Below are 23,857 nucleotides of genomic sequence, written 5' to 3'. Positions count from 1 at the left end.
GGGAAAGTATCTGGAGGCACAGATTGTGAGAGGTCTGTGTCTTTGATGAATAAGAAACAGACCTGCCCCTTCACGGAGGAAGGAATTGAGAATTACTCACCTGAAGTAACCAATGATGAGAATAGCCACAGCCAGGGATGCAAAGGAGACAGAGTATCCGATAGTGTACATGACATAGAGGCGTTCAAAGAACTCTTGCTGCAGGGCAAGAGATTTAATCAGAAAAGCATATTTGATGGAGGTAAATTAAAAGCGTGCATTTAAAAGATAGGGGGGAGGAGCCAAGATGGCGGAGGAGTAGGACGGGGAGAACACTTTCTCCCCCACAAATTCATCAAAAGAGCATTTAAACGTCGAGTAAATTCCACAAAACAACTTCTGAATGCCGGCAGAGGACATCAGGCACCCAGAAAAGCAACCCAACTCTTCGAATGGAGGTAGGAAAAAATATAAAAGACAAAAAAAGAGACAAAAGAGGGAGGGACGGAGTTCCATCCCGGGAAGGGAGTCTTAAAAAGAGAGAAGTTTCCAAACACCAGGAAACCTTCTCACTGCCGAATCTGTGCCGAGCTTTGGAAGCACAGAGGGCAACATAAAACGGAGAAAAAAAATAAATAAACAATTAAAAATCGCAGATTGTGAGCCCTACAGTAACTCCCCCAGCGGAGAAGCAGCGCAGACGCCTGAACACGGCATTAGCAAGCGGGGGCTGGGCAGGGAAGCGCGGCGCGGGCTGTGTCCCTTAGAGTAAGAATCGGCCCGAATGTCCTGAGCACTATCTGAGCGAAATAATTTGGGCTAGCAAACCAGACTGTGGGATATCTACCACGCGAAAAGCCAGCCCTAACCTAAGACACCGCCAGGCCCGCACACAGAACAAAGGACTGAACAGAGATAGCCGGTTGCAGACCTTCCCCCTCCGGTGACAGGCAGCCAGTGCCGTAAGGGGGCAATCGCAGCCCCAGAGAGACACTATCTATAAAACTGTAAGCAGGCTTCTTTGCTAACTAAAACTTCTTGGGGGTCTGGACGGTCAACATCTGCCTGAGAAGGTGCGCCGGTTTTACACCCAGATAACCGAGTGGCGGGGAGGCGATAAGTCGCAGCATTGGCGCCCGCCAAACACATCACCTGAGCTGCTCGGATCTGGGAAGAGCACAAAACGCAGGCCCAACCGAGTCTGCGCCTCTGAGGACTACCCAAGTGCCTGAACCTGAGCGGCTTGGACCTGGGAGCTCAGCCCAGGGCCGGCCTCTGATTGTTCCCGGCGGAACAACCTAGAGCCCGAGCAGTGTGGGCAGGGAGGCTACACGCGCCGTGAGCGGGGGCAGACACAGTGTGGCTGAGGCACTGCGAGCGCACGCCAGTGTTATCTGTTTGCAGCATCCCTCCCTCCCTCCCCACAGCGCAGCTGAACAAGTGAGCCTAAATAAAATAAAAAAAATAGCGTCCTCCACCGTCCCCTTTGTGTCAGGGCGGGAACCAGACACTGAAGAGACCAGCAAACAGAAGAAGCTATAACAGAGGGAAACGCCTTGGAAGCTACAGGCCATAGATTAAAACCCTGTGGTTACTACGGACTACATAGGATCTTGAGAAATATAAGTCAGACCAAGGAACTAGCCAAAAATGAACTGAACCCACAATACTTACAACAAAACCAGAGAAAGACCTAGATATAGTTTTACTATTTTTACGATCAAGCTTTCTTTCTTTTTTTTCTTTTTTTTTTAATTTAAAAAAAAAAAATTTTAAGTCCTCTATTGTCCTTTAATTTTCACTTTTATAACTATTACTTTGCAAAAAAAAAAAAGACCCTATTTTTTTTTCTTCTTTAGCAAACTTCATATATATATTTTATAATTTTTTGACCGTGCTTGTTTTGTTTTGTTATTTTTTTTCTTTTTCTTCTTTTCTTTAACATTGTATTTTTGAAATTCCAAACTCTACTCTAGATTTTTAATTTTAGCCTTTTGGTATATGTTATCAATTTTGTACCTATAGTTTTTTTCATAATTTCTGTGACTTTTTTTTCTCTCTGTTTCTTTCTCTTCTTCTTTTGTATAACATCGTATATCTGCAATTCCAAACTCTACTCAAGATTTTTAATTTATGCTTTTTGGTATTTGATATCAATTTTGTACCTGTATTTTCTTTATAATTTTTGCGACATTGTTTTTGTTGGTTTGTTTGTTTTCTCTCTTTATTTTTCTTCTTCCTTTTTTTAACATTGTATTTTTGAAATTCCAAACTCTACTCTAGATTTTTAACTTTTGCTTTTTGATATTAGTTATCAATTTTGTACCTGTAGTTTCTTTATAATTTTCGCGACCTTGTTTGTTTTTCTTTGTTCGTTTTTTTCTCTCTTTCTTTTCCTTCTTCTTTTCTTTAACATCGTATTTTTGAAATTCCAAACTCTACTCTAGATTTTTAATTTTAGCCTTTTGGTATATGTTATCAATTTTGTACATATAGTTTTTTTTTTATAATTTCTGTGACTTTTTTTTTTCTTTTCTTTCTTTTTTTCCCCTCTGTTTCTTTCTCTTCTTCTTTTATATAATATCGTACATCTGCAATTCCAAACTCTACTCAAGATTTTTAATATATGCTTTTTGGTATTTGATATCAATTTTCTACCTGCATTTTCTTTATAATTTTTGCGACATTGTTTTTGTTGGTTTGTTTGTTTTCTCTCTTTATTTTTCTTCTTCTTTTTTTTTAACATTGTATTTTTGAAATTCCAAACTCTACTCTAGATTTTTAATTTTTGCTTTTTGGTATTAGTTATCAATTTTGTACCTGTATTTTCTTTATAATTTTCTCAACCTTGTTTGTTTTTCTTTGTTCGTTTTTTCTCTCTTTCTTTTCCTTATTCTTTTCATTAACATCGCATTTTTGAAATTCCAAACTCTACTCTAGATTTTTAATTTTTGCTTTTATGTATTTGTTACCAATTCTGTAGCTTTAAGAACCCAATCTTCAGGACCCATTTTTCACTAGGGTACGAGATTACTGGCTTGACTGCTCTCTCTCCCTTTGGACTCTCGTTTTCTCCACCAGGTCGCCTGTATCTCCTCCCTAACCCCTCTCTACTCTACCCAACTCTGTGAATTTCTATGTGTTCCAGACGGTGGAGAACACTTAGGGAACTGATTACTGGCTGGATCTGTCTCCCTCCTTTTCATTTCCCCCTTTTATCCTTCTGGCCACCTCTGTCTCCTGCCTCCTTCTTCTCTTCTCTGTATAACTCCATGAACATCTCTGAGCGGTCCAGTTGTGGAGTGCACATAAGGAAGTGACTACTGGCTAGCCCACTCTCTCCACTGTTGATTCCACCTCATCTCATTTGGGTCACCTCTAACTCCCTCCTCCCTCTTCTCTTCTCCATGTAACGCTGTGAACCTCTCTGAGTGACCCTCACAGTAGAGAAACTTTTCATCTTTAACGTAGATGTTTTATCAATGGCGCTGTATAGAAGGAGAAGTTTTGAAACTACTGTAAAAATAAGACCAATAACTGGAAGTAGGAGGCTTAAGTCCAAACCCTGACTCCAGGGAACTCCTGACTCCAAGGAACATTAATTGACAGGAGCTCATCAAACGCCTCCATACCGACACTGAAACCAAGCACCACACAAGGGCCAACAAGTTCCAGGGCAAGACATACCAAGCAAATTCTCCAGCAACAAAGGAACACAGCCCTGAGCTTCAAGATACAGGCTGCCCAAAGTCACCCCAAAACCATAGACATCTCATAACTCATTACTGGACATTTCATTACACTCCAGAGAGAAGAAATACAGCTCCATCCACCAGAACATCGACACAAGCTTCCCTAACCAGGAAACCTTGACAATCCACCTGTACAAACCCACACACAGCGAGGAAACGCCACAATAAAGAGAACTCCACAAACTGCCAGAATACAGAAAGGACACCCCAAACTCAGCAATTTAAACAAGATGAAGAGACAGAGGAATACCCAGCAGATAAAGGAACAGGATAAATGCCCACCAAACCAAACAAAAGAGGAAGAGATAGGGAATCTACCTGATAAAGAATTCCGAATAATGATAGTGAAATTGATCCAAAATCTTGAAATTAAAATGGAATCACAGATAAATAGCCTGGAGACAAGGATTGAGAAGATGTAAGAAAGGTTTAACAAGGACTTAGAAGAAATAAAAAAGTCAATATATAATGAATAATGCAATAAGTGAAATTAAAAACACTCTGGAGGCAACAAATAGTAGAATAACAGAGGCAGAAGATAGGATTAGTGAATTAGAAGATAGAATGGTAGAAATAAATGAATCAGAGAGGATAAAAGAAAAACGAATTAAAAGAAATGAGGACAATCTCAGAGACCTCCAGGACAATATTATACGCTACAACATTCGAATCATAGGGGTCCCAGAAGAAAAAGACAAAAAGAAAGACCATGAGAAAATACTTGAGGAGATAATAGTTGAAAACTTCCCTAAAATGGGGAAGGAAATAATCACCCAAGTCCAAGAAACCCAGAGAGTCCCAAACAGGATAAACCCAAGGTGAAACACCCCAAGACACATATTAATCAAATTAACAAAGATCAAACACAAAGAACAACTATTAAAAGCAGCAAGGGAAAAACAACAAACAACACACAAGGGAATACCCATAAGGATAACAGCTGATCTTTCAATAGAAACTCTTCAAGCCAGGAGGGGATGGCAAGACATACTTAAAATGATGAAAGAAAATAACCTACAGCCCAGATTATTGTACCCAGCTAGGATCTCATTCAAGTATGAAGGAGAAATCAAAAGCTTTTCAGACAAGCAAAAGCTGAGAGAATTCTGCACCACCAAACCAGCTCTCCAACAAATACTAAAGGATATTCTCTAGACAGGAAACACAAAAACGATGTATAAATTCGAACCCAAAACAATAAAGTAAATGGCAACGGGATCATACTTATCAGTAATTACCTTAAACGTAAATGGGTTGAATGCCCCAACCAAAAGACAAAGATTGGATGAATGGATACAAAAACAAGACCCCTACATATGTTGTCTACAAGAGACCCACCTCAAAACAGGGGACACATACAGACTGAAAGTGAAGGGCTGGAAAAAGATTTTCCATGCAAATAGGGACCAAAAGAAAGCAGGAGTAGCAATACTCATATCAGATAAAATAGACTTTAAAACAAAGACTGTGAAAAGAGACAAAGAAGGTCACTACATAATGATTAAAGGATCAATCCAAGAAGAAGATATAACAATTATAAATATATATGCACCCAACACGGGAGCACCGCAGTATGTAAGACAAATGCTAACAAGTATGAAAGGAGAAATTAACAATAACACAATAATAGTGGGAGACTTTAATACCCCACTCACACCTATGGATAGATCAACTAAACAGAAAATTAACAAGGAAATACAAACTTTAAACGATACAATAGACCAGTTAGACCTAATTGATATCTATAGGACATTTCATCCCAAAACAATGAATTTCACCTTTTTCTCAAGCGCACATGGAACCTTCTCCAGGATAGATCACATCCTGGGCCATAAAGCTAGCCTTGGTAAATTGAAAAAAATAGAAATCATTCCAAGCATCTTTTCTGACCACAATGCAGTAAGATTAGATCTCAATTACAAGAGAAAAACTATTAAAAATTCCAACATATGGAGGCTGAACAACACGCTGCTGAATAACCAACAAATCACAGAAGAAATCAAAAAAGAAATCAAAATTTGCATAGAAACGAATGAAAATGAAAACACAACAACCCAAAACCTGTGGGACATGGTAAAAGCAGTCCTAAGGGGAAAGTTCATAGCAATACAGGCACACCTCAAGAAACAAGAAAAAAGTCAAATAAATAACCTAACTCTACACCTAAAGCAACTAGAAAAGGAAGAAATGAAGAACCCCAGGGTTAGTAGAAGGAAAGAAATCTTAAAACTTAGAGCAGAAATAAATGTAAAAGAAACAAAAGAGATCACAGCAAAAATCAACAAAACCAAAAGCTGGTTTTTTGAAAGGATAAATAAAATTGACAAACCATTAGCCAGACTCATCAAGAAACAAAGGGAGAAAAATCAAATCAATAAAATTAGAAATGAAAATGGAGAGATCACAACAGACAACACAGAAATACAAAGGATCATAAGAGACTACTATCAACAATTATATGCCAATAAAATGGACAACGTGGAAGAAATGGACAAATTCTTAGAAAAGTACAACTTTCCAAAACTCGATCAGGAAGAAATAGAAAATCTTAACAGACCCATCACAAGCACGGAAATTGAAACTGTAATCAAAAATCTTCCAGCAAACAAAAGCCCAGGTCCAGACGGTTTCACAGCTGAATTCTACCAAAAATTTAGAGAGGAGCTAACACCTATCCTGCTCAAACTCTTCCAGAAAATTGCAGAGGATGGTAAACTTCCAAACTCATTCTATGAGGCCACCATCACCCTAATACCAAAACCTGACAAAGATCCCACAAAAAAAGAAAACTACAGGCCAATATCACTGATGAACATAGATGCAAAAATCCTTAACAAAATTCTAGCAATCAGAATCCAACAACACATTAAAAAGATCATACACCAGGACCAAGTGGGCTTTATCCCAGGGATGCAAGGATTCTTCAATATCCGCAAATCAATCAATGTAATACACCACATTAACAAATTGAAAAATAAAAACCATATGATTATCTCAATAGATGCAGAGAAAGCCTTTGACAAAATTCAACATCCATTTATGATCAAAACTCTCCAGAAAGCAGGAATAGAAGGAACATACCTCAACATAATAAAAGCTATATATGACAAACCCACAGCAAACATTATCCTCAATGGTGAAAAATTGAAAGCATTTCCTCTAAAATCAGGAACAAGACAGGGGTGCCCACTTTCACCATTACTATTCAACATAGTTTTGGAAGTTTTGGCCACAGCAATCAGAGCAGAAAAAGAAATAAAAGGAATCCAAATTGGAAAAGAAGAAGTAAAGCTCTCACTGTTTGCAGATGACATGATCCTCTACATAGAAAACCCTAAAGACTCCACCAGAAAATTACTAGAACTAATCAATGACTATAGTAAAGTTGCAGGATATAAAATCAACACTCAGAAATCACTTGCATTCCTATACACTAATAATGAGAAAACAGAAAGAGAAATTAAGGAAACAATTCCATTCACCATTACAACGGAAAGAATAAAATACTTAGGAATATATCTACCTAAAGAAACTAAAGACCTATATATAGAAAACTATAAAACACTGGTGAAAGAAATCAAAGAGGACACTAACAGATGGAGAAATATACCATGTTCATGGATTGGAAGAATCAATATAGTGAAAATGAGTATACTACCCAAAGCAATTTATAGATTCAATGCAATCCCTATCAAGCTACCAACAGCATTCTTCACAGAGCTAGAACAAATAATTTCACAATTTGTATGGAAATACAAAAAACCTCGAATAGCCAAAGCGATCTTGAGAAAGAAGAATGGAACTGGAGGAATCAACCTGTCTGACTTCAGGCTCTACTACAAAGCCACAGTTATCAAGACAGTATGGTACTGGCACAAAGACAGAAATATAGATCAATGGAACAAAATAGAAAGCCCAGAGATTAATCCACGCACATATGGACACCTTATCTTTGACAAAGGAGGCAAGAATATACAATGGATTAAAGACAATCTCTTTAACAAGTGGTGCTGGGAAAACTGGTCAACCACTTGTAAAAGAATGAAACTAGAACACTTTCTAACACCGTACACAAAAATAAACTCAAAATGGATTAAAGATCTAAACGTAAGACCAGAAACTATAAAACTCCTAGAGGAGAACATAGGCAAAACACTCTCTGACATACATCACAGCAGGATCCTCTATGACCCACCTCCCAGAATATTGGAAATAAAAGCAAAAATAAACAAATGGGACCTAATTAACCTTAAAAGCTTCTGCACATCAAAGGAAACTATAAGCAAGGTGAAAAGACAGCCTTCAGAATGGGAGAAGATAATAGCAAATGAAGCAACTGACAAACAACTAATCTCGAGAATATACAAGCAACTCCTACAGCTCAACTCCAGAAAAATAAATGACCCAATCAAAAAATGGGCCAAAGAACTAAATAGACATTTCTCCAAAGAAGACATACAGATGGCTAACAAACACATGAAAAGATGCTCAACATCACTCATTATCAGAGAAATGCAAATCAAAACCACTATGAGGTACCATTTCACGCCAGTCAGAATGGCTGCGATCCAAAAGTCTACAAGCAATAAATGCTGGAGAGGGTGTGGAGAAAAGGGAACCCTCTTACACTGTTGGTGGGAATGCAGACTAGTACAGCCACTATGGAGAACAGTGTGGAGATTCCTTAAAAAACTGGAAATAGAACTGCCTTATGACCCAGCAATCCCACTGCTGGGCATACACACCAAGGAAACCAGAATTGAGAGAGACACGTGTACCCCAGTGTTCATCGCAGCACTGTTTATAATAGCCAGGACATGGAAGCAACCTAGATGCCATCAGGAGACGAATGGATAAGAAAGCTGTGGTACATATACACAATGGAGTATTACTCAGCCATTAAAAAGAATACATTTGAATCAATTCTAATGAGGTGGATGAAACTGGAGCCTATTATACAGAGTGAAGTAAGCCAGAAAGAAAAACACCAATACAGTATACTAACGCATATATATGGAATTTAGAAAGATGGTAACAATAACCCTGTGTACGAGACAGCAAAAGAGACACTGATGTATAGAACAGTCTTATGGACTCTGAGAGAGAGGGAGAGGGTGGGAAGATTTGGGAGAATGGCATTGAAACATGTAAAATATCATGTATGAAATGAGTTGCCAGTCCAGGTTCGATGCACGATACTGGATGCTTGGGACTGGTGCACTGGGACGACCCAGAGGGATGGAATGGGGAGGGAGGAGGGAGGAGGGTTCAGGATGGGGAACACATGTATACCTGTGGCAGATTCATTTTGATATTTGGCAAAACTAATACAATTATGTAAAGTTTAAAAAATAAAATAAAATTAAAAAAAATAAAGACGTTCAGTCATAAATATATATTTGAAAAAGCACTATGGAAAATTGAAATACAAGTTCAAATATAAAAAGAAAATTGTGTAAAAATAAAATATAGGCAATGTGTTGGCACATTCATATAATATATAGATTATTTTTACGGCCTTCTTTTTACTCCCCAAATTCAAGTCAGGGTTAACATAAAATAATTGGCATTTCTTCTTGCTTTAACTCAATGTTTCAAGATTCACTTCATAGAGTTTTTGCAGTGTTCATTTTAACTAGTTGGAATTGTATATCTAACGTGGTATTTGGAGTAAAGAAAACACATTGAAGGATGATTTTAAAACTAGTCAAAAGGATATATCACTTTTGGAATATTATTTCTAGTTTTCTTTCGCTTTTCTACCAAGCTGTATTTTCTATGAAAGCAAACTGTGCAGATTTTAAATGAGCAGTTTGATGGGTTTTGACAAACTGAGTTCTTTGTGCCACTAGCTAGTCAAAAATCCACCCACCATCCACCCCCCAGGTTAACTACTGTTCCAATTTCTGTCATCTCAAATTGGCTTTATCTATTCATGTACTTCATATATTTCTTGACTCTTCTCAGACTTCTTAGAATTATGTAGTATACACTTTTTTTTGTCAAGACACTGTTATGATATTCACTGATACTATTACATGAATCAACAGTTCATTCCTTTTTCTTCTTTTGTATTTCAAAATGACTATAGATTCAAAAGAAGTAGGAAAAGACAGTACGAAAGATCCTCTGTACCTCTTCACCAGTATCCTCCAATGCTTGCATCTAATTACACTAAAATACCAAACTAGGAATTTGGCATTGGTGCAATTCATGTGTTTACAGTCTGTGTCATTTTATCTATCACACATGAAAAAATTTTTAAATGTCTCTGTAGTCGAGCTACAGAAATATTCTGTCACAACAAACATCTTCCTCCTGCTGTTCCTTTTACAGTCATACCTACCCTCTTCCTCTCCACCATCCTTATCACCCACCAAACATTAATCTGTTTTCTATCTCTGCAATTCTGTCATTTCATAAATGGAGAAATGAAATCCTACAGAACATGAACTTTAAGTCTGGCTTTTTTCACTCAGAATAATAACCTCAAGATCCATTCAGGTTGTTACTCATACCAAGTTTGTACTTTTTTATTGCTGCACAGTTTGTGGCAAATGATTAGAATAATTAAGAGATATAACTAAACTAGGGCTTTCCAGGTGGTGTGAGCTGTAGAGAACCTGCCTGCCAATGCAGGAGACATAAGAGACACAGGTTCGCTCCTTGGGTCAGCAAGATCCCCTGGAGGAAGGCATGGCAACCCACTCCAGTATTCTCGCCTGGAGAATCCCATGGACAGAGGAGCCTGGAGGGCTACAGTCCATGGGGTCACAAAGAGTCGGACATAACTGAGTAACTTAGCACACTGCATGGTATGTACATAACCATCATTATATTTGAAATGAGTTTCAGACTTTGTAGATAACATACAAAGTTGGGTCATGTTTCTTATAGACTCTTCTAATTTCTGTTAATTGGTATCTTAAGATATTTGTTTTTAATATAACACTGATATAATATTAAGGCTAAGTCCATTTTATATTTTTATTTTCTGTTATGTTTTTCATTTCTGTGTTTTAATTTTCTGGCCATCCCTGAATTACTTGAACAATTTGTAGAATTCCATTTTGACGTATATTTCTGGTGGTGGCTCTAGGTATTACACTATATAACTTAATGTGGAAGATTTGATCACTGAATTTTCAACTTTCTTCTTTTCTAATTAAGTATTGAGAGCTATAAATCTATCTCTTTGGCTGTTTCCCACAGTCTTGGATATATATTGAGCTTTCTTTTTTTTTACATTAGTTTTTTTTAATTTAAATTTATTTATTTTAATTGGAGGCTAATTAGTTTACAATATTGTATTGGTTTCCATTTATCCAAACTTTTGCCATTGGTCACATAATTTTCAACTATTTATGAATTCTTTACATATTTTAGTTGATTTTCTATTGATTCTTTTGTGGTCAGAGAACATACATAAGCTGTGTGATTTTATTTATTTTATTTTTTTTAATTTTATTTTATTTTTAAACTTTAATCTTGAGATTTATTGAAACTTGTTTTATACCCCAGCATACGTTCTATCTTGATAAACTTTGATGAGTACTTTAAAAGAATGTGAATTTTTCAGTTATTGTGAATGAAGTAAAGTGAAGTGAAAGTCTCTCAGTCGTGTCTGACTCTTTGCAACCCTATGGACTGTAGCCCGCCAGGCTCCTCTGTCCATGGGATTCTTCAGGCAAGAATACCGGAGTGGATAGACATTCCCTTCTCAAGAGGATCTTCCGGACCCAGTGATCAAGTTCTGGGTCTCCTGCATTGCAAGCAGATTATTTATCACCGACTAAGCCATCAGAGAGAAGAAAATGGCAACCCACTCCAGTGTTCTTGCCTGGAGAATCCCAGGGACTGGGGAGCCTGGTGGGCTGCCATCTATGGGGTTGCACAGAGTTGGACACAACTGCAGTGACTTAGCAGCAGCAGCAGCAAGCCATCAGGGAAGACTCTGAAGCTCCTAAACGCATATATATTTAGGATTATTTCCTCTTGGTAAACTGATTCTTTATAATTTTAAATATTGCTCTGTCTTGGTAATGCTCTTTGTCTTGATGTCTACATTTCTCAAAGACAGCATACAGTTGAGCAATACTTTTATTATCCATTCTAACAATCTCTGCCTTTTAAGAGAAATGTTTAGTTCACTGACCTCAAATACAATCATTGCTGTGACTGGGTTTAGATCTAACATATAGGTATTTGCATTCTATACGTCTATCTTTTCTCTGAGCTTCTGTACCTATTTCCTTACCTTTTATTGGGGGTTGGGGGATGGAGAACTCAATCAGGTATTCATTAGTATTTCATTTGTGTTATCTTTTAGCAGTTACTACAGAGACTTGGTTATGCATCTTGAACTTATCAGACCTACATTTAATAATATTGAACTATTTCACCATATAAACAGATATTTGCAATTATGTACCTAATTTTGCTCCCTTAGCCTTTGTCACATCTAGATTTTGTTCTACATAATTTATAAACCCTAATGAGAGGTTATTATGTTTGCTTTAAGCAGTCAGCAGACTTTTAAATGAATTAAATTATAGATATAAAGATGGATATAAACATAGCAATAAATAAGGATAGGTATATAGTTCTGCTTATTATTTTAGTCTGTCATTTTTATCCACATATGTATCTGTTCTGGTACTCCTCATTCTTTCCTGTCAGTCTTTGCTTCCATCTGATATATTTCTCTCCCATCTAGAGAATTTTTTTGAGCATTTCTTATACAGAAGTCTGATAAAGATGAATTCGCTCAGATTTTTTTCTGTCTGAAAAATATCATTATTTTCCTTTTATCTTAATGCATATTATCACTTTTAGAATGCCATTCCGTTGTATTCAGGCCTCTGTTGTTTAACTAAAAGACAAGCATCCTTTTAGTTTTTGTTCTCCTGAACATCACGTGTGCTTTTCCTCTCACTGCTTTTCAGGTTTTCTTCTTACCTTGATTTACAGCATTTTAACTATGATGTGTCAAAGTACGGTTTTCTTTTTATTTAACCTGCCTAGGGTTTCCTGAATGCCTGGGACCTGTGATTGATTTATTTCACCTACTTTATAAAATTACTGGCCATTGCCTTCTGAAATATTTATTTTGTCCTATTCCTTCCCTCTCTTCTTACCCCTAATTTCACATATCTTATGCAATTACATATTATCTCACAGTCTCAGATGGTTTTGTTTATTAAATTTACTTTTTCTCCTAATGTGTCACTTGGAAAAGTTTTGTAGCCTTCAAGTTCACTAATCTTTTTCATTCTGTGTCCAGTATTCTGTTAAGCATATCAAACAAATTCTTCATTTTGAATTAAATATTTCAATTCTAGAATTTCCTTTTTTTTAAAGTTTTCATTTCTCTGTCAGTTTCCCCATCTGTTTATGCACTTTTTTCACTAAATCAGCTAACATATTTATGAATCGTTACCTGGAAATTACAACATCTGGATCATCTATTTTTTCTGCTTTGTTTTTACTCTAGATTTAGGGTCCCTACTCTGTAATTTTTTATTACATTATGGGCACTGTAAGTAAAAGAAGAGTTGGGACTGAAGCATATAATATTGAGGCAGGAGGCAGATGGGCGCCCCGCTCCTAACAGGGTAAAGCAAATTGGAGATTCATTTTCTATTGACCAAAACTCTAATATAAGAATAGCAGGACAATTAAGGGAGGAGGCTGGACCCTGCACAGACCACATAGTTCTCATTTTCAGAAGTTGGGAGACCTCCTGGACCACATATGTGCAGAAAGGGCCACTTGGAGGCCAAAGGGGAGTCATGTCAACGGATGTTCCACCCAGATGCCTCTTTAGTAGGATCCATCTTGGCTAAGAGATGCATGTGCACACATGGGAGGATTCTGAGATATACCAAATATGGACTGTGAACCAGGTAAATCACAATGATTGACCAAAGGAAACCTGAAAGAAATGCCCCATATTAGTGATTTAAACTGCCATGAAGGTGCAACTCAGTGACTTTCCCTCTGAGTCTGCCTGCATGTCTATTCCTCATGTACTGTACTCTTCTCCTCCTAGTAAATACTTTACTTGCTTCACTACTTCCATCTTTGTGGAAACTCTTTTCTCCAAAGCCAAAGGGCCAGGGCCCTTGTCACTGACCACTGGTCTAAGTGACTAGGATCTGGTGCCTTCACCGCTGCAATCCAGCCCACGTCTGGCTGGAAATCTAAGTCCCACCCCAAGCCATTGCAGACAGAGGCCACCTGAGATCAGTATTAATAGGCTGAAAAGGGCAGTCATCTTCCTCTATCAGGCTTCTTGGGTAGTGAGGATGGATTACTTTGTTTTAATCTGGGGTTGGGTTTGTTGTAGTTTTTCTCAGTTTGTTGTTCTTTCCATGATTCTGTTTATCCTGGTTTTAGGTTTTGAGAGCAGAATCCCGAATTTTCCTTCAGTAGATGAGAAGGCAATGGCACCCCACTCCAGTACTCTTGCCTGGAAAATCCCATGGACGGAGGAGCCTGGTAGGCTGCAGTCCAGGGGGTCGCTAAGAGTCGGACACGACTGAGCAACTTCACTTTCACTTTTCACTTTCATGCATTTGAAGAAGGAAATGGCAACCCACTCCAGTGTTCTTGCCTGGAAAATCCCAGGGAAGGGGGAGCCTGGTGGGCTGCTGTTTATGGGGTTGCATAGAGTCGGACACAACTGAAGCGATTTAGCAGCAGTAGATGATTGGATCTTAGCACCAGCAGCCTCTAGCGGCCATTATTTGGGGTTTTGTCCATCTGAAGGTTTTCTAAGCTGCAGAGAAACTCTTTCTGCTTTCTGAACCATCCATCAGCTATATAAAATTCATATAGCCTTTAGACACAGGAATATATGATAATTTCTACAGTATGCTGCTGTTTTAAATATAATACTCTAAAGAATTTAACAACCTCGTGGCCTCTCATAAGCATTCCCTACCTTTTTTGTCTTTTAATTTCACTTTGCTGTGAATTTCACTTTGCTCTCTAGCCTGCCCTGGGCTTTCTGCATCTCAGAACGTGTCTGTCCATTATGCTGCTCTGCTCCAGTTCTCAGCTAGCCACTGCCTCATTTTAAATGAAGACCTCCTGTGCCTAGAAAAGATCTTTTTCAGCTCTATTTTGTCAGGCTTTTCACTCACTGAAATTTGTCATCTCGGGGGTTTCTCTCAGCTTTCCTGCCCTCCCCCAGCAGTCATGCTCTAAGTGAGGGCCCCAGATACCCCAAGAGATATCTCTCAGCTCCCCTGTTCTGTCCCATGCCTTCAGCTAACAGCTACCTCTCACCCAGTGAGGGTCCTACATACATCTTGGGAAGTTTCTCTGCGTCCACCTACACTGCCCGCAGCCTTTAACTTACTGCCTCCAGAAACTCAGTGAAGGCTCATGGGTAAGAACTGGCTGATGGGTAATAGCTCACCCTGACTGGGCTTCATTTCTTGGAATTCTAAGCCTTTATTCTAGTCCTCATCTGATGAAAGTTCTTTTAAAAATGGTTCTTTTCTTTTTATCCCCTTCTATAGCCTGGTTGCTCCTCTTCTAGTGCAGAAACAGGGATAAATACAGCCACAGGTTTCTTCTGTCATAAGAAGAGGCTTTCCTCTTTCTGCAATTAGCTTCATTTAGATTTCTTGGCATCTTCAGCTCACTGACAGGCTTTTACAAATTATTAATGTTGCATCTTACTCAGCTTATTCTGAATGCTGCAACTTCTCACATGCTGACTGGAAGCAAAAGACTGTCTCTTACTGCCTTCTTAAAACATTTATGACATATTTTCTCTTAATAAAATGTTAAACTTCTGTAGAAAATATTTGGATAATGTGTAAAATTAAAAAAGAGAGAGAGAAGGGAAAAAAACTCCATAATTCCCACACAAGCAAAAAGAAACACTGCATTTCATATATTTCTTTTCATTCTATTTCTGTGTATCATTTCCCATTGTTTTGAATATTTGCATTCCCAATTTATATACAACTTTATTATCTGATTTTCTTCCAAGTAACTGAATAACAAAGGGATTTCCCAAGACCACAAACTCTTTACACAAAATATATATTTCAGCTGACTTAGCCAATTCTTAATTGGAAATTTAAATTCTTCAAAACATTCACTATAATAATTAATGGTTCAATGAACACTATTCCATTCAGTTCCCCCCAACTCCAAATCTTTATGCTTGAATCTCAGAAATAAAATTATAAGATCAAAGGACAAGACCCTCTTGAAGTCTATTAATATATATTGTTAAATTTTTGTCCAAAAATTCATATAGCCTTTAGACAGAAGGATATATGATAATTTCTACAGTATGCTGATGCTTTAAATATACTACCCTAAAGAATTTAACAACTTCATGGCCCCTCATAAGCAATGCCTGCCTATTTGTCCTCTAATTTTTGAAATAGTTTTCTGGACAAGATTATTGGAGTGGGGTTGCCATTTTCTCCTCCAGGGGAACTTCCTGACCTAGGAATCAAACCTACATCACCACGTCTCCCTCATTACAGGCAGATTCTTTACCACTGATCCACTGAGGAAGCCATTCTCCCTTTTTTTATTAAAAGTAATTCTCTCATTTGTCAAGTCAATTATTTAAAGAACAAAACAATAGATATTTTAAAAATCTTTGTCTTATTTTCCATATAAAAATGTGGCATGTATTCTAAATTCACTGTTTTTACTTTTATCTTTCGTTTCTTATACAAAAATTCTGATTACAACCATAATAATTAATATCTCATAAGTAATATCATTTTGCCCTACAGCATATCAAAACTTTAGGACATATCCAGTTTTCTTATTAAAAGATTTTTTACATTTCTTAAGTTTTCTCAAATTATTACTTAAGGGTTGTAAACAACAGAAAACACTTTGTATTTTTAATTAAGGAGATAAAATTACTTATGGCTAACAAAATTAGTCAAATTTTTCAGTTAAATTTTAAATCATGTTCATATAAAATAGTATATATTTTGGATATTTTACTTTTCTTTGATATTTTGACTCTTGGAATACAGAGTAGTCAAAAAGAATGGTTGTAATATTAGAGTTCAATGTAAATAAAATCATGATATAAGGTTTGATGCACGATACTGGATGCTTGGGGCTGGTGTACTGGGACGACCCAGAGGGATGGTACAGGAAGGGAGGAGGGAGGAGGGTTCGGGATGGGGAACATGTGTATACCTGTGGAGGATTCATGTTGATATATGGCAAAACCAATACAATATTGTAAAGTTAAAAATAAAATTAAATTTTAAAAAAATTAAAAAAAATCATGATATAATTTAATGCCATTTAAAAGCTATGAAAGACTTGCAATTGTCATTTAATCCACAAATTTATAACACAGAACACTAAACATTGTGAACGTTTATCTATTTCAGTGAAATTGAAGTTATTTTAAAGTGTTTTACATTAACTTGGCTTTGGCTCCACTGTAACATACACAATAATCTCCTCACATTAATTTTATCTAAGAAGCATGTCAACAATGAAATACAAAACTGAAGTCTTTTAGCAACTTACTAAAGAGTCCTTAAGGAGGTAGGGTTTTGTGTTAGAAAAAAAATTAAGGAAAGAAGTCCTGACTATTAATGCCTAATCAAACAAGGAACTCTCCAACTCACCAATTCTCATGCCACTGCTCCTCCTCCCCCACAACCAAAAAAGACCACCAAGCATAAAGAAAAACGTCTGATGTTAGGAGAGTTATGTATTATGACTGTTCTCAGGGGCTTCATAAAATCATTTATACTTCAACTTATGTTCACCCCTACCATCATATGACTATGGTGAAGTTATGCTCATCCCTATAGCACCATGCATTTTATAGATGAGGTTTGAGTGACAGGAATTTAAGCATGACTTTTAATCAATCTACCATATATAACCTAAAAGTAACTATCTAGAGGTTTCTGAAGTTTACATGTGATTACCATATCAGAAATAGCACCGATAAAGAATGTGGAGACCAGGGCCCTGCTCTAGACCCTGTCATAACTGAGCTGTGTCACTTTGATCGACCCCTCATCTCTGGTTCTAAGTTGACACACATGTGTACAATTAAGGTATTATGTGAGAAGATCTATAAGACACCCCCTTGCTCCTCTTTAACTCTACATACTCTAATTTTTCCTATACTAATGAAATCACCTACTGGCAAATCTTATGAGATGAAAAACACATCTATACAATATAAAGTTACTCCAGGAACATATAGTGAGACAAGATGTTGCTATTCATATTTAACCAAGAAAAAAATCATGAATTATATTGCTGACTACCTATTTGGATTTTTACACATAATATAGCATCATATAATATAATATAAACATAATGTAATATAAGTGACACATAAGTATACATACATATATCTCAGCCAGGTAATTCTAACCAAAAGAAAATACCAAAATGTTTCAGGTCCTAGACCTCTCTCCTTAACTAGGTATCTGAAAAGCTTTCAACCTTGCTTTTATCTTTTTTGATATTTGTGTCAGATAATAAAAGAGTTTTTTGTACAGTGGTTGGTAATCATTTTGTTTTCCTTTAGGGGCTCACAAATACAAAAATACCATTACCTTTCCTATGTTGATATCTGGTTGCAGAAAGCGAAGGCAGTCTGAATAATTAGACCATGTTTTATTTAAACTGTGCATAAAATCCCATGTTCCATTGGGGTTACAGTGTCGGAAAGCAACTCCTATAAAGATGTGAAGAAAAACACTGAGATTGCTCAGTTCTTATAGAGTCTATTATTTTTAAAAAAGGAAGTTTCTATTCCAAATGAATCATTTCACAAAAAATTAAATACCTTTATGATTGAAGTCGTAAATATAAGGAGGACATGGGACAGCCAATGTTTTCCCCACCGTTCCTCTAGGCCAACAGATGAGTCCATCCCATTCTGGGAAACAGTTTCCTTCTGATAAGGAAAAAATTAAAAAACAAATAAGCAAAAATGCAGTTAGAACCAGAGAGTTAATGCGTTTAATATACAAAATTTCAAGTCACTGCCTATAGCAAAATGTAAAGCAAACTGGTAGTTTTGTAAACTAGAATGGGATTGACATATGATGCAAACATCTCAAAATTCATCCACCTAGCCTCATCAAAGGCCCATTGCTAGGAATATTTGATTTGCATAAATTAAAACTATTTAGTGATTCTAATATATATGAATCATAGCAATGAATATGTAAGAAACACCAAAATTCACTGAGAACAATTTCCTTTAGTAAAATTCTATCATAGTTGTAGCTACATTTTTTTACCCTAACTTTTTCAAATTACTGTTTAAAAATATGACACATGAAAAAGATTGAACTTCACAGATAAGCTCCAAGATCTGGGTTTGCCTTTTTACAAATAATTAGTAATTTATTTGAGTCTAACAATCACCTCAGACAAAATTCTCATGAACTCTACTCTCCTCCAGATGAATCCAGAACCCTACCACTTCTCACAACCTCCACTGCCACCCAACCCCCCATCCACGCCACCATAACTCCAGCCCCCATTATTGCAATGGCCCCCAACTGGTCTTCCTGAGTCTATTCTTGCTCCCCTCATGCAATAGCCCAAAGGCTTCCCACCTCACACTGAGGAAAAGCCAAGTCTCTTCAACGCCTAGAAGCCCCACAGGATCTGCTCTCTTCTCTGGCTTATCCCTCATCCTCCCACCCCAGCCTACACTCCTTATCCCTCTTTCGTGCTGTGTTTTTCACTTGAGCTCTCTTTTTTCTTCCACTATCAAGTTTTATTTTATTATAATTTTCTTAAACCATAGGATTTAAGGACCTTGAGAGTGGGGAATTTTGTTACATGCATTTGCTATTCTGTGTTGTTCAGGACTCTTCTCCATTAGTTGTGCATAAAACTTCCAAGAAGAGAGCCCATCAGCCAGGTCATATTCAGATTTCCCCAAAAGAGACTTATAATGATTTCTGTATTCATTTTCCCTTGTTACTATAACAAATTACCACAAACTTACAGCTTGAAATAACCCAAATTTGTTATCTAGCTATTTCTGTCCGTCAGAAGTCTGGTGAGCTCGGCCAGACCTCTGCTTAGAGACTCACAAACCTGAATCAAGGACTGCTGCTGCTGCTGCTGCTCAGTCACTTCAGTCGTGTCCGACGCTGTGTGACCCCACAGACGGCAGCCCACCAGGCTCCGCCATCCCCGGGATTCTCCAGGCAAGAACGCTGGAGTGGGTTGCCATTTCCTTCTCCAGTGCATCAAAGTGAAAAGTGAAAGTGAAGTCGCTCAGTCATGTCCGACCCTCAGGGACCCCACGGACTGCAGCCTTCCAGGCTCCTCCGTCCATGGGATTTTCCATGGAAAAACCCTAGACAGGATTAAAAACCCATTTCCTTACTCATTCCAGTTGCTAGTAGAATTTAGTTCCTTTCAGTGATGACTAAGATTCTCATTTCCTTCCTGGCTGTTAGCTAAGGGTTGTTCCCAACTTCTGGAAGCCACTTGCATTCCTTGCTTCATGGCCCCCTTCCTCTGTCTTCAAAGTCAACAAGGGAGGTCAAGTCTTTCTCATGTTTTCAATCTCTTCTCCATTCTTCTTTTCTCTTACCAACTATTTTTCCTTCATTTTCCACTTTAAGAATCCATATATTTACATTAGTCCCATCCAAATAATCCAGGCTAATTTTCCTATTTTAAGGTTGACAACCTTAATTCCATTTGCAACGCCCCTTTGCCTTGTTACATAACATACACAGGCAGAACATCAGAGATTAGGGTTTGCACATCTTTGAGGGGACATTATTCTGCTACCAGAAGTACCATTACAGCTCTCAATCTTTTAGTTACCAATTACACTAACTGTGGCTGAAGATTTTATTCTAGCTAAGGTAGCAGAGTGGTAAAGAAGCTGCCTGTCAATGCAGGAGATGCAACATGCAGGTTTGATCTCTGGGTTGGGAAGATCCCCTGGAGGAAAAAATGACAACTTGCTTCAGTAATTTTGCTGGGAAATCCCATGGACAGAAGAGCCTGGTGGGCTAAAGTCCAGTTCAGTTCAGTTCAGTCACTCAGTCATATCCGACTCTTTGCAACCCCAAGGACTGCAACAGGCCAGACTTCTCTGTCCATTACCAACTCCAGGAGCTTGTTCAAACTCATGTCCATTGAGTCAGTGATGCCATCCAGCTATCTCATCCTCTGTCTTCCTCTTCTCCTTCTGCCTTCAATCTTTCCCAGCATCAGGGTCTTTTCCAGTGAGTCAGTTCTTCGCATCAGGCAGCCCAAGTATTGGAGCTTCAGCTTCAACATCAGTCCTTCCAATGAATATTCAGGGTTGAGTTCCTTTAGGATTGACTGGTTTGATCTCCTTGCAGTCCAAAAGACTCTCAGGCTTCTCCAACACCACATTTCAAAACCCTCAAGTCTTCAGTGCTCAGCTTTCCTTATGGTCCAACTCTCACATCCATGCATGACTACCAGAAAAACCATAGCTTTGACTAGACAGACCTTTGTCAGCAAAGTAATGTCTCTGCTTTTTAATACACTGTCTAGGTTTGTCACAGCTTTTGTTCCAAGGAGCATGTGTCTTTTACTTTCATGGCTGCAGTCACCATCTGCAACGATTTTGGAGCCCAAGAAAATAAAGTCTCTCACTGTTTCCATTGTTTCCCCATCTATTTGCCATGAAGTGAGGGGACCAGATGCCATGATCTTCATTTTCTGAATGTTGAGTTTTAAGCTAGTTTTTCACTCTCCTCTTTCACTTTCCTCAAGAGGTTCTTTAGTTCCTCTTCACTTTCTGCCATAAGGGTGGTGTCATCTGCATATCTGAGGTTATTAATATTTTTCTCAGCAATCTTTAATCCAGCCTGTGCTTCATCCAGCCTGGCATTTTACATGATGTACTCTGCATATAAGTTAAATAAGTATGGTGACAATATACAGCCTTGACGTACTCCTTTCCCGATTTGGAACCAGTCCATTGTTCCATATGCAGTTCTAACTGCTGCATCTTGACCTGCATACAAATTTCTCAGATGACAGGTAAGGTGGTCTAGTATTCCTATCTCTTTAAGAATTTTCCACAGTTTGTTGTAATCCACACAAAGGCTTTAGTGTAGTCAATGAAGAGAAGTAGATGTTTTTCTGGAATTCTCTTGCTTTTTCTATGATCCAACGGATGTTGGCAATTTGATCTCTGGTTCCTCTGCCTTTTCTAAATACAGCTTAAATATCTGGAAGTTCTCAGTTCATATACTGTTGAAGCCTAGCTTGGGAAATTTTGAGCATTATTTTGCTAGCGTGTGAGATGAGTGTAATTGTGCTACAGTCCATGGCTACAGCCCATGGAGTCTACAGCCATCTAGTCCATGGCTGCAGTCCATGGGGTCACAAACAGTAGGATATATTGAGCGCACAGACACACACACACAGAGCATTCATTATGTCAAGTTGTTTGGTTTTGAATACTCAGCATAACTGAACCTCATGGAACCAGTATCTACAGCAAAGAATTCATTGTGAACCTGAAATTGACTTGCTAATGTCCACCATATCACATGGAAACAAATACTTGATTTGTTCTGTGGATGGCTGAAGCAATAAGAAAATGAGAATATCTTCCCTCACCCACACTGTTCTCACAGAAGAGAATGTTTTCTTAGAAACAGCCTCACTTTGCTCTCATAACAAAAGCTTGGATTTACATACTGCTAGTAACCATGGAACTCATCACACTGGCTTCCATATTTGGTACATGGCTTTACCTGCTTCTTTCCACCATGACCAACTTTTTGTTTGCTTTACCTGCTTCTTTCCACCATGATCTACTTTTTGTTTATCTTTCTTCTTGTTTAAATAGAGTATAATGAATCGATCTCTTCCACCAGCTCCTGTTCAGTTCAGTCGCTCAGTCATGTCCAACTCTTTGTGACACCATGGACTGCAGCACATCAGGCCTCCCTGTCCATCACCAATTCCCAGAGTTTACTCAAACTCATGTCCATTGAGTTGGTGATGCCATCCAACCATCTCATCCTTGTTGTCCCCTTCTCCTCCTGCCTTCAATCTTTCCCAGCAACAGGGTCTTTTCCAATGAGTCAATTCTTTGCATCAGGTGGTCAAAGTATTGGAGTTTCAGCTTCAGCACCAGTCCTTCCAAAGAATATTCAGGACTGATTTCCTTTAGGATGGACTGGTTGGATCTCCTTGCTATCCAAGGGACTCTTAAGAGTTTTCTCCAACACCGCAGCTCAAAAGCATCAATTTTGTCCTGAATATTTTTCTGTCTTGATAGCATTCAATATGGTTTCCCATCCATTTACTTTATATTTAATAAGTCACGTATCCTTATTTTTCTGAAACTAATACTTTCCCAGATATCTACAGTGCAGTCTACATAAAATGGACCCAGACACATATTCTTTTGTTCTTGTAACTAGTTGTCCTTCAAAATGTGTGCTTCAATGTCACATGAGATTTTCCAAGAGTTGGTAATGTGAGGAACTAAGGTCCTCATAGAAGTCTGAATCAATGATCAATTTATTCTATAATTATGCAGTTTTTAAGCTGCAATAGAGAAAACTGTTGCTATTTTGCTTATGCTTTAAAAGGGATAGTTTTTCATTCCCTAAAAGGTTGTTGTTGGTGTTCAGTCACTAAGTCATGTCTGACTCTTTGCCACTCCATGGACTGCAGGATGCCAGGCTCCTCTGTCCTCCAATATCTCCTGGAGTTTGCTTAAATTCATGTCCATTGAAAATGTGATGCTATGTAACCATCTTATCCTTTGCAGTCCCCTTCTCCTTTTGCCTTCAATCTATCCCAGCATCAGGGTCTTTTCCAATGGGTTGGTTCTTCATAAAAGGTGACCAAAATATTGGAGCTTCATGCCATCCCCAATATACAAAGAGCTCATACAGCATAATGTCAGAAAATAGCAACCCAATCAAAACATGAGCAAAGGGAATTGCCTGGTGGTCCAGAGGCTAAGATTTCATGCTCCCAAAGCAGGACACCCAGGTTCAATCCCTGGTCAGGGAACTATCCTGCATGCCACAACCAAAACTCAGTAAGTAAATAAATAAATATTTTTTAAATGACCAGAAACTCTAAATAGACATTTCTCCACAGAAGAC

At 37.9% G+C, this 23,857-nt stretch overlaps 1 protein-coding gene and 1 long non-coding RNA gene across 2 annotated transcripts in view; one reads left to right on the top strand and one right to left on the bottom strand.

The window, feature by feature from the left end:
* PTH2R (parathyroid hormone 2 receptor) overlaps positions 1-23,857 on the bottom strand; it is a 99,233-nt gene that overhangs the window by 62,123 nt on the left and 13,253 nt on the right. The window contains exons 3-5 of the mRNA XM_055573318.1: positions 18,553-18,663; positions 18,320-18,441; positions 101-198 (exon numbers count right to left, since the gene is read on the bottom strand). Of these exons, the coding sequence (XP_055429293.1) occupies positions 101-198; positions 18,320-18,441; positions 18,553-18,663 (331 nt within the window). The remainder of the gene's footprint in view (positions 1-100; positions 199-18,319; positions 18,442-18,552; positions 18,664-23,857) is intronic.
* LOC129646710 (uncharacterized) lies at positions 109-4,334 on the top strand. The gene is made up of 2 exons (XR_008712133.1): positions 109-437; positions 1,475-4,334. It is a non-coding gene; the product is annotated as an uncharacterized LOC129646710 (long non-coding RNA).

This window comes from Bubalus kerabau, chromosome 3 (genome assembly GCF_029407905.1).
Source record: "Bubalus kerabau isolate K-KA32 ecotype Philippines breed swamp buffalo chromosome 3, PCC_UOA_SB_1v2, whole genome shotgun sequence".
NCBI lineage: Eukaryota > Metazoa > Chordata > Mammalia > Artiodactyla > Bovidae > Bubalus > Bubalus kerabau.
The sequence above is the reverse complement of the archived record's forward strand: the minus strand, read 5'-3'. Positions and strand labels throughout refer to the sequence as shown.